Here is a 14,191-nt window from a genome sequence, read left to right on the forward strand (position 1 = left end):
CCTACGGAAAGTTCACATGTGGATCTGCTATTTTACTTCATCAAGTTTTTCGATGTTTCTGCCATTGTTGTTTTATCTCTAGTTAATTTTTTTCCTATAATATTCTTTTTGACCAATTTTTCTATATTACTCAGATTAACACAGGCCTTTCAAAAAACATGTATGTATCTGTGCCTGTTGAGTTCATATAGTGAGAAAAGAAATAAACAAAGTTGCAACCCTGGAAAGTATGATGAATGAGCAGTTTTGACTAGTATGCTGCTGGGCGGGCCCAAATCTGATCACTATATAAACCTTTAGATATGATTCAGTTCCATGTGTATACTTGTTCTTGGACAATCAATCAGGCACCAAACACCCGCAAACCACACTTTCACAAAGCACACCTACTAGAGTTCCATTTTAAGTTATAAACGAGCAGCCACAAACTTAAGATTATTCGCGGATAAAGCATCCTAAGCAGCATCTGATCCCCATTCTCTTCTATCAACAGAAGTCAGTATGACAGGTTAGACACTACCTAGTCAACTTCCATTGTCTTATGAGCAGAGTCATATCATATATACCAAGGGGAGGCACGGCAAGGGCCCATAACCGCAACTAGTAGCCTCCCCTAGTTAAAGCACCACGGCTTCCTCGCCCTCCTCGAGACTTGCTCGAGATGCGTCATCGTCGTTATATTCACGACGCCCATGCAAAATACGGGCAGATTGCCCTCCTCGTGACGGTCCAGTTGCCGCATCCGTAGAAATACCTTCCCTGCATGGGCCCCGGTTTGCGTACGACGCTCCATCTGCTCAGCACTCCGCAGTAGCAGTACATTGGCTTGTCCTTCCCTGCAGTGCTACCAGCGTATGGATTAACCTGGACATGAGGTCCCAACAGCATCTCTTTCGCCTTCTGCTGCAATTGGGTGGGTTCTAGAGAACGGTCAGGCAATGGCTGGCATGTTATTTGCTGTGGGGCAGGTTGCCACACAAGCGAGTTGGTGATGGAGAACTTAAAGCCCCGGTGCATCAACAGCGCGAGTAGACGAGCAGTATTGCGCGCATCGTCGAGCCCACAGTGGGCACGGCCCTCCCATGTGAGGCCAGCTAACTGAACTGCATCCTTCAAGTTGCAACGGACACCCCCATACATTTCCTGGAAAGGAACCTTCAAGTTGATCCACCTGACATTATTCAGAGCACAAGACATTAGATCTACACCTCAAATCTTATATAGAAACCTATTGAACAAAACTGCATAATATCAAAGTTGTGTACAATTTTTTTTTCACCGACTATCATCATGCACAAAGAATGGATGTCCTTGAAAAAAAATTCAAACTCCTATGATAAAAGGAAACTCAATAATCAATTTAATCACCTTTAGCATGAAAGTTGCAAGTAAACATAAACAACCATGATATAACATGTGGATCAATATTATACCTTTCTTCTCAGTAACTATATATTTCAAGTTTTTAAAAACTTTCTGAATGGCACATATGAAACAACCATGCCTACCCTAACTACCGATGTAGCCGTTGTTCCAATTAATGAGTAATGACGAGGATGTGCCAAAATATACAGTATATGCCAAGGTGACTATCTACGATAATGCAGAAGATTCAGTCAATATATCTATTTCTGTAAGTTTTGGGGTTTACTGACCTATAAGGAACAATGTACTTTGAAAGGAAATCTAAGGGTACAGTGGCATTCCATACAAGCTTCCCATGTTCAAAACAAGCTTCATTATTTATACATTCATGATGGTGAACAACAGAAAATGCATGACTTAGATTGAATCTCCAGACAAGTTCCAGACAATATATTAAATACTCCTACTACAGTTAAATAGAAGTTTTAAAGAGCAGGGAATAAGAAATCCTATTAAAGGCTATATAACTTCATATCCTGCTGATTCCTTTTCTAGTCAGTCAGTAGGAAGTATATCTACAGGGAAATTCATAATAGAGAATTTTGATGGGTGAAACTTGTGTCAAGAGGGTGTGCAAAGGAAAAAATACATGGTTCAAACTAGCCTCATCACAAAAAAAAGACATCAGCAAGTGTCTTTGACCAAAAGAGAGCAGCAGCCAGCCACCTAGATTTGTGATCTCAATAACCTCAGCGCTAAGCACCTACAATTGGCCTTCTTATGGTGCAATAAGGCACACAAATCCTATTAAAGGCACACATTTGTTGGCAACTTGCAACATACAATAGTGATTTACATGGTGTCCTGATCCTGGCAGTAAGATGTTGAACATTGGATGGAGGAAAGACCCCATCAGAGAGTTATATCAAATTTTGTTCTAACCCAAAACAATGACTTATACTTTCTTATTTCTTTCTGTGATAGTCCATGAGGTATTATTTGAGTAGAAACTTGAGAGTGCTGTAAACAAAGTATTGCAACGATTTACACAACTGGTAGGATATGATCCTCTATTCATCAAACACCAAGAGGACCAGAAGCCCAAGTACAGAAGATATTTACATGGTGTACTAAAATAAAAATAAAAATAATGATGATGATAATAATGATGTTACAGATCAAGAGAGTTTACTTGATAAAATTTATCTCAGTATGTCAAATGTGCTGTTAAGAAAACCAACCAGGCAACCACGATGCCAAAATCAACCAAAGAACACAAGAGATGCACCACACTCAGAGTTAAAGTAATTGGTCTATTTTTGTTTGTACTACAACTAAAGGCACAATCCAAAATTCAACTAGTTGTGGGGCCTCACTTGCCGTTGTTAAAACAAACTGTATTTTGTTTAACTTATACCAAAGTGATATGGATTAAAACGTATATGTAATTAGTATATTATAAGTTGGCATGTGCAAATTAATCACAAGCCATTTCTTAGGAGTCATATGTAACCATCTTGCACAATAATTTGCGTTCAGTTTTTTTATTGCAAAAATAGCATGAACAGGTAAAACCATCAGAAATCAGAAATGTACACTATTAGTACTTCAAGAAAACAGGAATTCCACAATTTATTTTACAGTTTCAAAAAATTAGGCTCCTATCATGTGAATGCTATATATTTGAAGTTAAATTTTTTTCATGTAAGATGCAGCCATGTAAGGGAGAAAAGCCTATGGGAGTTGAAGAGGGGAGGGTGTCAGGTACTCAGGTGGGGCCGCTGGCGATGAGAGACCGGGGAGAGAATAGGTGTCGATGCCAACTTCCGGCAATGAGGAAGATGCTCCAGCAACAAGATGGCCAACCATCGAGAGGAAGGGAGAAGACGACCAGGAAGAAGATACGATTACCGGCAAAGAGGAAGAAAGACACCGTGAAGAGCTTTTGGATCTGGTTGCTTGAGTTGATGGCTTCTGGATCTGCCCATTTGGATGGATGGCTTTTGTACCCATGATGGATGAGGAGAAGACAATTGCCAGAGAAGAAGATGAAGAGTGGACACCGGCGATGCTGGTGGTTGGGAATTGGGATGCTGTGGTTGGAGTATCACCGGCGAGGAGGGGCGCACTGTCGTGGTCGGAGAATCGCCAGAGTGGGGCCGGGGCCTCGCCGAGCTCTCATCAGATACAAGGGACACAGGAGGCCAGACGCTCGGACTTGAGTTGACAGGAACTTAAGTGGTGGATTCCTTTCGATCCAGAGGGGTGGAGCTCGGCATTGCAGAGCTCTCACTTCAGTCGTGTTTCATTTGGAAAAAATTGGACCCACAATTCCAATTTAATTTGCTTGCGCATCCAAACAGCTGAATTGTGCCATGTTCAATTCCAACTTGCGAGTTCCAAACAAGAGTTGGGACATGCTGCTATCGACACACAGAGAAATTTGAATCAAACACGCCATAATTCCCAATTATTTGAGACTAAATCTCGACTTGTCTTGTTGGCAATTCCCGCCTGTACTTCTGAATGAGAGCTTAATTTTCAGATTTAGTCACCTACTTGTGAGTTATAGCAAATTTATGCCTATTAGAATGCACAAAATGTTACAATGATCTATGCACCCTCAAATTGTTGAAAATAAATAATAAATAATTACACCCTCCTTGATTTTGAACAAGCGTATTTCGACTGCACACACAGATTAATTTTGAAAACACCAGGGAAAATGTCTAAACTACCACTAAGGCTTTGGGAAGATGCGACTTTGCAATCAGCATGTATGGTTAGTGATGCATAAATGCTTAAGATAAATAAGAGCAAAAGAGTGGGAATATCATTAAATATGCATTGACGTTATACTATAATTTATTTTACAAGATGGCAAAACAAATAGCCTATATAAAATCAACAGAAGGAGGAATCTTCCACGCAAAATCAGAACAAAACAATGGATATGTTACCTGTTGAAATAAGGGGGCTTCCTGATGCTCTTGAACCTGCATTCTGATTCCAGCATCACACGGCAATCCCAGTTCGACCAGGTCACAACAGCAAAGTTCTTGTGCTTAATTCCTTTGTCCTCTAACCATTTATCATGCATGAGCAAGGCTTCACTTAGAGGTACACCTCTGTCCACCTATACACATAGAGCAAACTGTATTACTGACCAAACACACTAGTCAAATTTTGAGTCATACATTTCAACGCTACTTTTTCTTGGACATAACAAAATATGGTTTTGGAAAATGCCACTTCTCACATGTTGCCAATTAATACCGCGTTCACAAAAATGTCGTAGAGTGGAAAGTGATACTTTCTCAGGTGCACAAAAAACTTTTTATTTTTGTACACGTGCGGTCAAACTTTTGAAACTTTGGCTACCAACATCACTTCAAAAAATTGATTCATTCTGTTCCATTTTATAGATGTAAGACAAAATGAATTTATTGGTCAAAGTTATCTTCTGGCACTGAGTCACCATTCAGATTGACATGTTTTGTTAACTAAAGGGAGTATACAGATAACAGGTTTGCAAAAACATATATAGTATTTTGTGTCATGGATTTACTAACAAATGTTGACTTTCACAATTCACAGAGAACCTTTGCATTAGAATAAAAAATACAGACATAAGAAATGTTTAACTCCTTGAATTAAAATGTAAATTATAAACTTGAATTATGCTTGCTAAGAAAGCTAATGTGATCAAAGCTAGCGTCCTAAATTTCTCTCACGGAAGGGAGGGTACACTTCTATACAGTCCCTTTTACAAACGCGTAATCAAACAATGCCCTTGTCTCACCGTGAACATGTGGGCCAACCGGCCAAGTGCCTAGATGGTTTCCAAAATTCTCATCGGTGGTGGATAAAGAAGCAGGATATCTAAGAATTCCTTCTGAAAATGTCCTATTGTCTTATCAAAGCTGAAATTCCATGGCTCTACAGATGGCTCAGGGAAAATATTTGGTCAAACAATCAAAAGTTCCATCAGCAATCAGATTCTACCACGGACTGTCCTATTGAGTACTGCTCAGGATCCACCGTAGCATTGTCCCATCAGAATTCAGCTTCTGCCCCGTACTGTTGAGTAACAAACACCATTTTTCTTCTTTTCTTTTGCGAGGCGGCACGATCTCTACAGAAGGTTCATAATAGCAAATCCCCATCTATATGCAGTGGCGGAGGCAGAAACTGAAGATGAATGGTGCTATATTTGTGAATCTTCCATGCTTATGAGCTAAATTGCTAATAGCTTCTCTTTTGAGCTCCATTGCTAGAGGGGTGCTACAGCACGGGTAGCACCACCCCTGTCTCTGCCCCTGTCTATATGTGCTGGTTTACCACTAGGAAACACGCATGCGGTCTGACAGGTGCCCTCTATGAAGGTAGAGCATGCATGTTGAGCTGAAACACGCACAGCCCATTAGAGGAATAAGGGTGGAAAGGAAGTGGGAGTATCTTGAGCGCACAAAGGCTGATCCAAGTTTGATATATCATCTCATCAACCCTCATTGCACGAGAATACTCTTACATTTGCTAACCAGCACAGCACCCAAGGTGAAACAAATGTCTGCAGAACCCAAAGTGTCTCGATGATACCAGGAGTGGTCTGCATTACATTTAGTAAATACCAGGTTGTAGTGCACTGGTCCTAGTCCATAAATGTAGTTCTTCAATTAATAAATACCAAGTTTGATAGAAAAGAAAAAAAGGTAATCCAGTGAAGTTTTCACAAATTAGCAATGCGGCTAAGGTTTGTCTCATTCATATGAGATATGAGCAAGCTTGCTGCGAGATCTGGGAGGCATGGGCATGGAACTAGATACTGATAGACACAGTTAAGTTTGAAAGGACTTGTGTTGGAAGTGATGCAATTGGCCGATAAAGAGAGAGGAACAGGTAGGTGCCAGTGGCACAACACATGTATGGACTCCGGAGATAGGAACTGTAAGTTGTATTTGTCCTACTTAGCATCTAAAATACAAAAATAAATGTTGGCTCATGGAATCTGCCTGCAGGAGATCAATTGGATATATGTATCTCCAAAGTCAAATTTTACTTTAAACTCGTAGAAAATGGACAAACCGAGCTAGTTTTCATGTGTACATAAATGAACCTCGCATAAAATCTAATTGTTCCTTGATGTCTACACTCTATATAATTATCCTACAAAGATGATTATTTAGCAAGTTATGCTAATAGCTTAAGGAATCATGTAGAAACCCAATAAATGACTTGTTATAAAATATAGAAATATTCAAAAGCTAGACTATGCACCAACCTGAATCTGCTGTATGCCAGTAAGCTCCTTGCAGAAGTCGGTCAGATTTTGATGATATGCCGGCCGAACATATGTTTGAAAGGAGGCTTCCAATTGTCCAGTTGCACTGTTAACCAAGACAGATGGAAACTCAATGATCTCTTGTGGATGTGGATTGTTCTCCTTATCACAGGTAGCTTCAAAGTCGATAACCACAAAATATTGAAATTCCTGAAGTTGTGCGTCATGAGGGTAACCTTGAGGGAGCATCTTCAATGGGAACTGAACTCTTTTCTCAACGGAAAAATTGTGGTCCCTATTTATCTGATAAAATTGGTTGTCGAACCCATAAGGTTGTGGCTGCCGCGGCATTTGGTATTCTGAATGAATATGTGGCCAGGCATAAAATTCTTGTCGGTACAAGGGTCTGCTAAATCCTTGATTTGGGAGAGGAGATGCCTCCCAAACTTTATCTGTCGCAATACTATTATTCTTTTTTTCATTATTCTCAGGAAACCCTTCAATGACACCCCTGTGCTCTTGAGGGTTATACTGAGAAATATTTGGCTTGAGGCACCCTGGAAGTGCCTCGTTATTAACTTGCATTTCCTCTGCAATAATAAACTATATAAGAATAGAGTAGAACTAACATTGCAAAGTAAAACAGTTCAAGCCATTAGAAAAATATTGAACTTGCACTACGTGAAACTTTTGAACAATTTACGAACTAAAAGGATACCAAGAACAGTAATACAATATATTTCTTAAACAACTAATGACTAAAGCAATTAGTACACAGCATATGGATGGCATAGTAAATACAGTATCTCGAAAAAAAACCGAAAAGCTAATGATCAGTCGTAACGTTGATTAGTCCGCGACCACTATCTAACAAGTGTTATATGAGTTCTTTCCGGTCAAAATGGATATAGCTGTAGGTAACTCAAAATAAGGAGAAGAATGGATTTTGTGTTCCCATTTGGTCTAAGTTTTTTTCACCTTTTTCCAGAGAACATTAAACGTGTGGCACAGAATTTAGGAGACATAGACAGCAGACCATTGAATTTAGATGCAATACTCTTTAACTCTGACAACAAACATGTCAAACAGCAGTCTACACCCACTATCACAAGTGCATTATCATTTGGTTTGGAAACAAAGTACTGTAGGTAGCACTCGCTTGCACGTGATGTCAGCGAACGATAGGTTTCAGTTTACACTGGCCTGAGCTAAATAGGAATGTCGAAAGAAATCAGCAAAACCAAGAGCACCGTCCTTTTTTAGCAAAATTCGACAGTAGCAGTGAGCAGCAACATTCTACTGTGGATGTGGCCCTATCCAGTTCATGCCCGGAACTTGCTGATGGCCCGACAAGCACCACATCCAATGTCCCAGGCTAAGGTCACTGAAATCCCCCAAGGGAGAGAAAGATAGCTTGGCCTTACCACAGGAAATTCCCACGAAAACTCCGAAAAATCGCACCTTTACCTCCGCCGTCACTCGACGGGAGAAAACCTTTTGCCACTAGGAGCGACGGAAGGGAGAGAATCAAGATCTAGGTGGGAGAGGAGATCTGACCTGCGCGTTCGTGATCAATCATGGCCGTGGGCGTTCCCGCGGCGCTGGACCATCCGGATCAGAACTCCCCCCGCGTCACACGACCTGATCGATCCCCGCCCCCCACACACGGGCGAAAAATCCCAAAAACAAAATCAGCAGATCAGCACGCGCGACGGCGGGAAAGGAGGAAACAGGGAAGAGAGGGGTCTATCGAAATCCGATTCTTTTTTTCCTTTTAATAACATAATCCAACGTACATGTGACTGCGAGAACCGGAGCGGGAGGGAAGAACAGAGCCGGCCACCGCGCGACGACCTCCTCTTCTCTCTTCTCCTCCTGACCTTCCTCTATACCCTCTGCCTGCCTATCTCAGCGACGGACGTGGGATCTGGTGAAACCGCCGCACAGCACGCACGGGTCGGGGATCCAATCGGGGCGCGGCACGCGTGGTTTCGGGTCTCCTTTTCGCGGCGTCACGCTGGGCTTCCGGTACTTATCGGCAGTGGTGGGGCCCGCACGGTAGGAAGTGGGACCTGACGCTTCGCCGCCGTCCAGATCCGTGCCGAGATCGTGAATCGCGTCTCCTTTCCCCGGTGTTTGAGATTTTTAAGGTACAGTACAGCTCTGTCGTATTATCGTCCGGTGATGGACTTCAAAGTTGTTTGGAATTTGCTTCGGTTAAGATTTTTTTTTCCTTTGAAAGATGGTATTGTTAAGATTTATTTTTAGAAAAGCCATATCTGATCTATATCCACTTCTAAATATTTATTTTTAGATAAGCCATATCTGATCTATATCCACTTCTAAATATAAGATGTTATAACTTTGTGCTAAATCAAACTTCTTAAAATTTGGCAAGGTCTATAGAAAAAAAATTGACATCTTCAACTCTATATTAGTTTTATTAAATATGACATTATATGTATTTTCTTGGTATATCATTTGATATTGTAGATAGTAACATATTCCCTCTGTCATATATTAAGTGATGAAATATTACATGTATCTAAACGTTTTTTGGCGATAGACACGTCCATATTTGGACAAATTCGAATCAATTAATATGGGACAGATGAAGTATTTGATTATAGATAGATTTTATGACAAACCTAGACCATCTTATATTTAGGAACGGCGAGTTAGTACTTAACGCACTAATTAATAATAGTCAAGAATATGATAATCAAGTACAAACGGAAACGAAGGACATAGGATTGGGTTGGGACGTTAGTTGCCAACCTAAGGAATCATCTTACCCGGTTCTTTCGCAAGAAAAGAGAGGTTGGACTTCATGTTCAGTTTCTACCAAAACAAAGAAAATCAACAGTATTCTCGAAAAGTCATCTTGCTTATTTTCTACAAACAAATATATCTACGATGAACTTTCCTATGTAACTCCTAATCCTTTATTTTTCTTGTGAAAAACCTCCAAACCAGATAAGGCATGAATAGGAAAAGTTCAGGGTGGCAAAGGCATGGATCACGACATTGTACAAGCTAAGACCATTGGAGATCCTGATGTAAACAAGTATTATTCATGCGGTAAACATCTAGTCGTTTTGTAATATTCCTTGCTCCTTATGCATTCATGCGGTAAGATATTGCCTAAGTTTGGTAGAATACTTCACAAGCTTGTTGACTCTGCAAAAAAAAAAGCACTAACATGTACCTAGGTGTAAACCTTTTGTATTTTACAATGCACACAACCATTTCAGTTTCTATTTCATTTTGTTTTATATTACTAAAGTTGCCTCTGGATCTCTACTGTTCCTAAACTCTCGACCATCCACCTCGTAACTTCATCCGCCCCATCACTTTTTTTTGTGAAAAGTTTTTTCTTTTGTATGCTCCATCCGTCGAAGGCATGACATGGTTTCCCCCCTCTTGCGACGCCCGCTAGTACCACCACTAGAGCCACTCAGTAGCAACACGTCAAACAGCCTAGCCAGTGCGCTAAAGGGCATCGCGTCCTGCATGAATTTGTGTTGTCGTGTGATCGTGTCCAGTGATAGCTCAGGACCACATGATCCGACACTACACCCAACACTTGCCGAAGAAAACATTGTTTACGTCTGTATACAGGTGCTCAACTAGCAAATTCTATGTAAATGTGTTGCCAACCGTTTGAACCATAAAACATGTACCCGAGTTTGAAAATATCTCGATCTCTTCCTCTCTCCTGTATTACAGGAGCATCTCTTTAACGTTGTGTATTTATTTTCCAGGAGTATGATATTTTCTCAATAATTACTACCCTAGTTACGGGGTAAGTGCAAAGAAATCATTGTGACATCAATATCGTATATGGTTGAGCAGCAGGACCATCTTCTTAGTTCTTTTGTTTCATCTAGAACGATGATACAACTTGAAGATGTGCATTGTGTTATAACTATCGATCTAGAATTTGCACCATCGTTATCCTGTGACTATTACTTTCAATTGTGTGTGGGGCTTAGTTTGGGTCTCAGACGTGGTACCCAAGAAACCCAGCCACATCGTATTTGCACAACGGATGAAAACAAATGCACCGCAACTAACGAAAAAGAAAAGGAAAGCCCCGAAGGCAGGCTCCGAACCGCCCCCTACGCAGAAATATCTAAAAACCGTACCCACTAAACTCGCCGAGCCCTCATCTCCTCGCGCTAGGGTTTTAGGACCCCCTCTCCCCCCTCCCAAAAGGCAGGCCGCCGCCTCTAGGGTTTTAGCCGCCTCCGTTCCCCACACCGACGCATCATCTCCTTCCTTCCGCCGCCGGAATCCCGCGTGCCGCCGCCATGTGGGCGCTCCGCAGAGCTGGCAACCCCCTCAGGTATCGCCCTCACCTTCCCCGCCGCCGGTCTTGGATTAGGTTTCAGATTCTGCTATCTCGTTGGTGAATCGGTGGCCTTTAGCGGAAAATCGTATGCGTAATCAACCGCTCGGTGTCTTTGTCCTGCGGCGTCCACGGGTAGTAAATCCGTTCATCCTTAGAATTTTGCGACTTCCCGTGCCGAAACAGCTTGGTCCGCAGTTAGGAGGACGCGATCTCTTGTGACCATCAGTGGTAGCATCGCCCGGGGAAGAAAGCTTGCACCTTTGTTGGATTGATTATTCCAGTGACCCGTTTTTAGGTCGGAAATTGTTGGTCTCACCCTGATACTCTGTTTGCGCAGTGTTGCTGCTGGAGGTCCATGTAGCCTTAGGAGTTCCCTATTCCATTTAATATGTAGATAGATCCGTTTGAACGAAGGAATCGTTTTGTTTCTTTTACTGGATGTCCAATTATGTGCCCTCGATTCATGATATGAAGCAGATATACATGTTCTTTCTGCCCGTGAGTGCTTGCTCGGAACGGTACACATGTGTTTTTTTTTGGTTGCATACACAGATAATTCTGATTTAGCTCGGCTAACTGTTTACTGCTGATTTAGGACCAGTGCCCTCCAAGTTGCAAGTGTCCGTGGTTGCGCAAGTCTTGATGTACTGCTAAGTGCCGATACAAAGAATGCAGAACACTGTGATAGGGGTTGCCTGAAATCATGCTGCTGCCGTCAGCCAAAGCCATCAGTCTGCCAGTCATCGTTCTCATCTGGCTCGTTTATGTGGAATAGGACTTTCTCTTCTCAGGCTGGTGCAAATTCTGGTGACAAGGAGGAGGATTTGGAGGATGGATTTTCTGATCTGGAGGTTCCTCCGGAAGCTGATAAAAAGGATGCGGAGTTGACATCAGAAGAGAGTTCTGATGAGGATGCTGCTGATGCAGTTGACTTGTTGGAAGTTGACGACGCCGATTCAAAATCTGAGAAGGAGCCAAAAAAGAAGATCTCCCAGTGCCCCCTTCTCAAGGTTATGTTGGAAGCCCCATGGAACGATGTCTCTGGAACACTGAAGAAATGGGTTAATGATGGCAATACAGTTGATAGAAGTGATGTCTTTTTTGCCGTTCTGAACCTTCGGAGGCGGAGGTTCTTCTCCAAAGCCTTGCAGGTGATTGTGAATTACTTTTCTATTTTTCCATGGTTGTAAATTCTTATTAACTTTTTATACATGTTGGTTATAATTTTGGTTAGGCACCCAGCTCTATTTCTTCACAAATAATGATGTCAATATAACCTTGGTGCTAAATGCATGTGTACTACATATTATGTGAAGTCAAGAAGATAGCCTCACAATGCCATTTCTTAAGTATGTTTTAGGATACCCTTTTTCTTATATGTAGCCATGCCATGGAATTAATTTTCTGTGAACAATAATTTGCAGTATATACCTATTTAAACATTTAATATGCAGGTGTCCAGTGTCATGTGAATATATGACTGTTGCTCTTTCATGATAGTCGCTTTACCCCAGCATGTTTGTTGTATGACTTGGAAGATAATCTGTTCATTATTTTTACGCAGCTCCTGGAATGGCTTGAAGAATCCAAACTAATTGAACTTGTAGAACGTGATTATGCTTCACGTCTTGATTTGATGGCTAAAGTCCATGGGATTTACAAAGCTGAAAAGTTTATTGATAATATTCCTGCATCTCTTAGGGGTGAGATAGTATACAGGACTCTTCTAGCTAATTGTGTGGCTGAAGTAAATGTAAAAAAAGCAGAGGAAGTCTTCAATAAGATGAAGGATCTTGGGTTCCCAGTTACAGTATTTGCTATCAATCAGCTCCTGCTACTGTACAAAAGGGTGGACAAGAAGAAGATTAGCGATGTTCTCACAATGATGGAGAAGGAGGATGTGAAGCCATCCCTCTTCACTTATAAGCTTCTTGTAGACACTAAAGGCGCATCAAGAGATATTGAAGGCATGGAAAAAGTTGTTCAGTCAATGGAAGCAGAAGGTATCACGCCAGATCTTCTGCTTCAAGCCACAATTGCAAAGCACTACATATTTGGTGGTCACCGTGAGAAAGCTGAAGCAATTTTGGAGTCGATGGAGGGTGATATGAAAGAAAACCGTAATGCTTGCAAGATGGTAATGCCTTTATATGCATTTCTTGGAAAAAAGGATGATGTGGAGAGGATTTGGAAGGTGTGCCAGTCTAATACTCGTCTAGATGAGTGCTTATCAGCTATTGAGGCTTTTGGTAGGCTTGGAGATGTTGAGAAGGCTGAGGAAGTGTTTGGGAATATGTTCAAGACATGGAAAACACTCTCTTCCAAATACTACAATGCCATGATGAGGGTGTATGCCAATCAAAACCTTATGGACAAGGGCAAGGAGCTAGCAAAGCGGATGGAGGAGGATGGTTGCAGATTAGGGATCTCAACATTGGATTCGCTTGTGAAGCTCTATGTAGATGCTGGAGAAGTTGAAAAAGCTGAATCCTTACTGCACAAGTTATCAGTGAAAAACAAAATGAAGCCTCAGTACAGCTCATATCTAATGTTGCTTGATAGTTATTCAAAAATAGGAGATGTCCACAATTCAGAGAAGGTGTTCAGCAAGTTGCGGCAGATGGGTTATAATGGGAGGATCAGACAGTACCAGCTGCTGCTTCATGCGTATTTGCATGCAAAGGCCCCTGTTTATGGATTTAGAGAGAGGATGAAGGCTGATAACATTTTCCCCAACAGTGTCATCGCATCTTTACTTGCCGCAACCGATCCATTCAACAAGAAGAAGTCGATATCTGACATACTTGAATAGGATCTGGGATGCTTTAGGCCCATACTTTGTCACCATGCGATATGATGTTTCTTATGGTTTTCTGCCAAAGTATGTGATGCGATAATAATGTCTTAGTCATGGAACGAACTACTAGTGTTTGCATTTTGTATTCTCATGCATTACTGAACTTCGCGTCAGGAATAGATATACTGAAGCTGCTTCCCTAGAATATTCAGTTACTCCTTAAGTTTATCTCTATTTCTTTGACCTGATAGCAATCAGGACTACCTTTGCTCACTTTCTTTGCCTGTACATATTCCTTAATTTCGATCCAGATTGAATTGTGTTGGAATCTTGACCAAATCTGAAGTTCGTTCTCCTACAAAACTGTACTTAAGCTGTCTATTTGTAAAAGCAA

The 14,191-nt window shown here is 41.4% G+C and overlaps 2 protein-coding genes across 2 annotated transcripts; one reads left to right on the top strand and one right to left on the bottom strand.

Annotated features, from left to right (window-relative positions):
• Positions 1 to 254: 254 nt before the first annotated feature.
• Positions 255 to 8,647, bottom strand: LOC100822635 (ERI1 exoribonuclease 2). The gene is made up of 5 exons (XM_003567286.4): positions 8,443 to 8,647; positions 8,204 to 8,287; positions 6,647 to 7,236; positions 4,326 to 4,501; positions 255 to 1,171 (listed from the first exon to the last, which is right to left on the bottom strand). The coding sequence occupies exons 2-5, from the start codon at positions 8,223 to 8,225 to the stop codon at positions 682 to 684; spliced, it is 1,278 nt and encodes a 425-aa protein (XP_003567334.1). The 5' UTR covers positions 8,226 to 8,287; positions 8,443 to 8,647; the 3' UTR covers positions 255 to 681.
• Positions 8,648 to 10,795: 2,148 nt separating this feature from the next.
• Positions 10,796 to 14,121, top strand: LOC100825102 (pentatricopeptide repeat-containing protein At1g80270, mitochondrial). The gene is made up of 3 exons (XM_003567292.4): positions 10,796 to 10,994; positions 11,596 to 12,151; positions 12,565 to 14,121. Exons 1-3 carry the CDS (start codon positions 10,960 to 10,962, stop codon positions 13,810 to 13,812), a joined length of 1,839 nt encoding a protein of 612 aa, XP_003567340.1. The 5' UTR covers positions 10,796 to 10,959; the 3' UTR covers positions 13,813 to 14,121.
• The last annotated feature ends 70 nt before the right edge of the window (positions 14,122 to 14,191 follow it).

This window comes from Brachypodium distachyon, chromosome 2 (assembly GCF_000005505.3).
Source record: "Brachypodium distachyon strain Bd21 chromosome 2, Brachypodium_distachyon_v3.0, whole genome shotgun sequence".
Taxonomy (NCBI): domain Eukaryota; kingdom Viridiplantae; phylum Streptophyta; class Magnoliopsida; order Poales; family Poaceae; genus Brachypodium; species Brachypodium distachyon.

Bases quoted from the DNA above. Each gene is read 5' to 3' on its own strand.
- LOC100822635 (XM_003567286.4), bottom strand. From the start codon at position 8,225: ATGATTGATCACGAACGCGCAG. The intron at 7,237-8,203 runs GTCAGATCTCCT...TTATTATTGCAG, and splicing joins GATTGATCACGAACGCGCAG to AGGAAATGCAAGTTAATAAC. The intron at 1,172-4,325 runs GTAACATATCCA...GAATAATGTCAG, and splicing joins AAGCCCCCTTATTTCAACAG to GTGGATCAACTTGAAGGTTC.
- LOC100825102 (XM_003567292.4), top strand. From the start codon at position 10,960: ATGTGGGCGCTCCGCAGAGCTGGCAACCCCCTCAG. The intron at 10,995-11,595 runs GTATCGCCCTCA...CTGCTGATTTAG, and splicing joins AGAGCTGGCAACCCCCTCAG to GACCAGTGCCCTCCAAGTTG. The intron at 12,152-12,564 runs GTGATTGTGAAT...ATTTTTACGCAG, and splicing joins TCTTCTCCAAAGCCTTGCAG to CTCCTGGAATGGCTTGAAGA.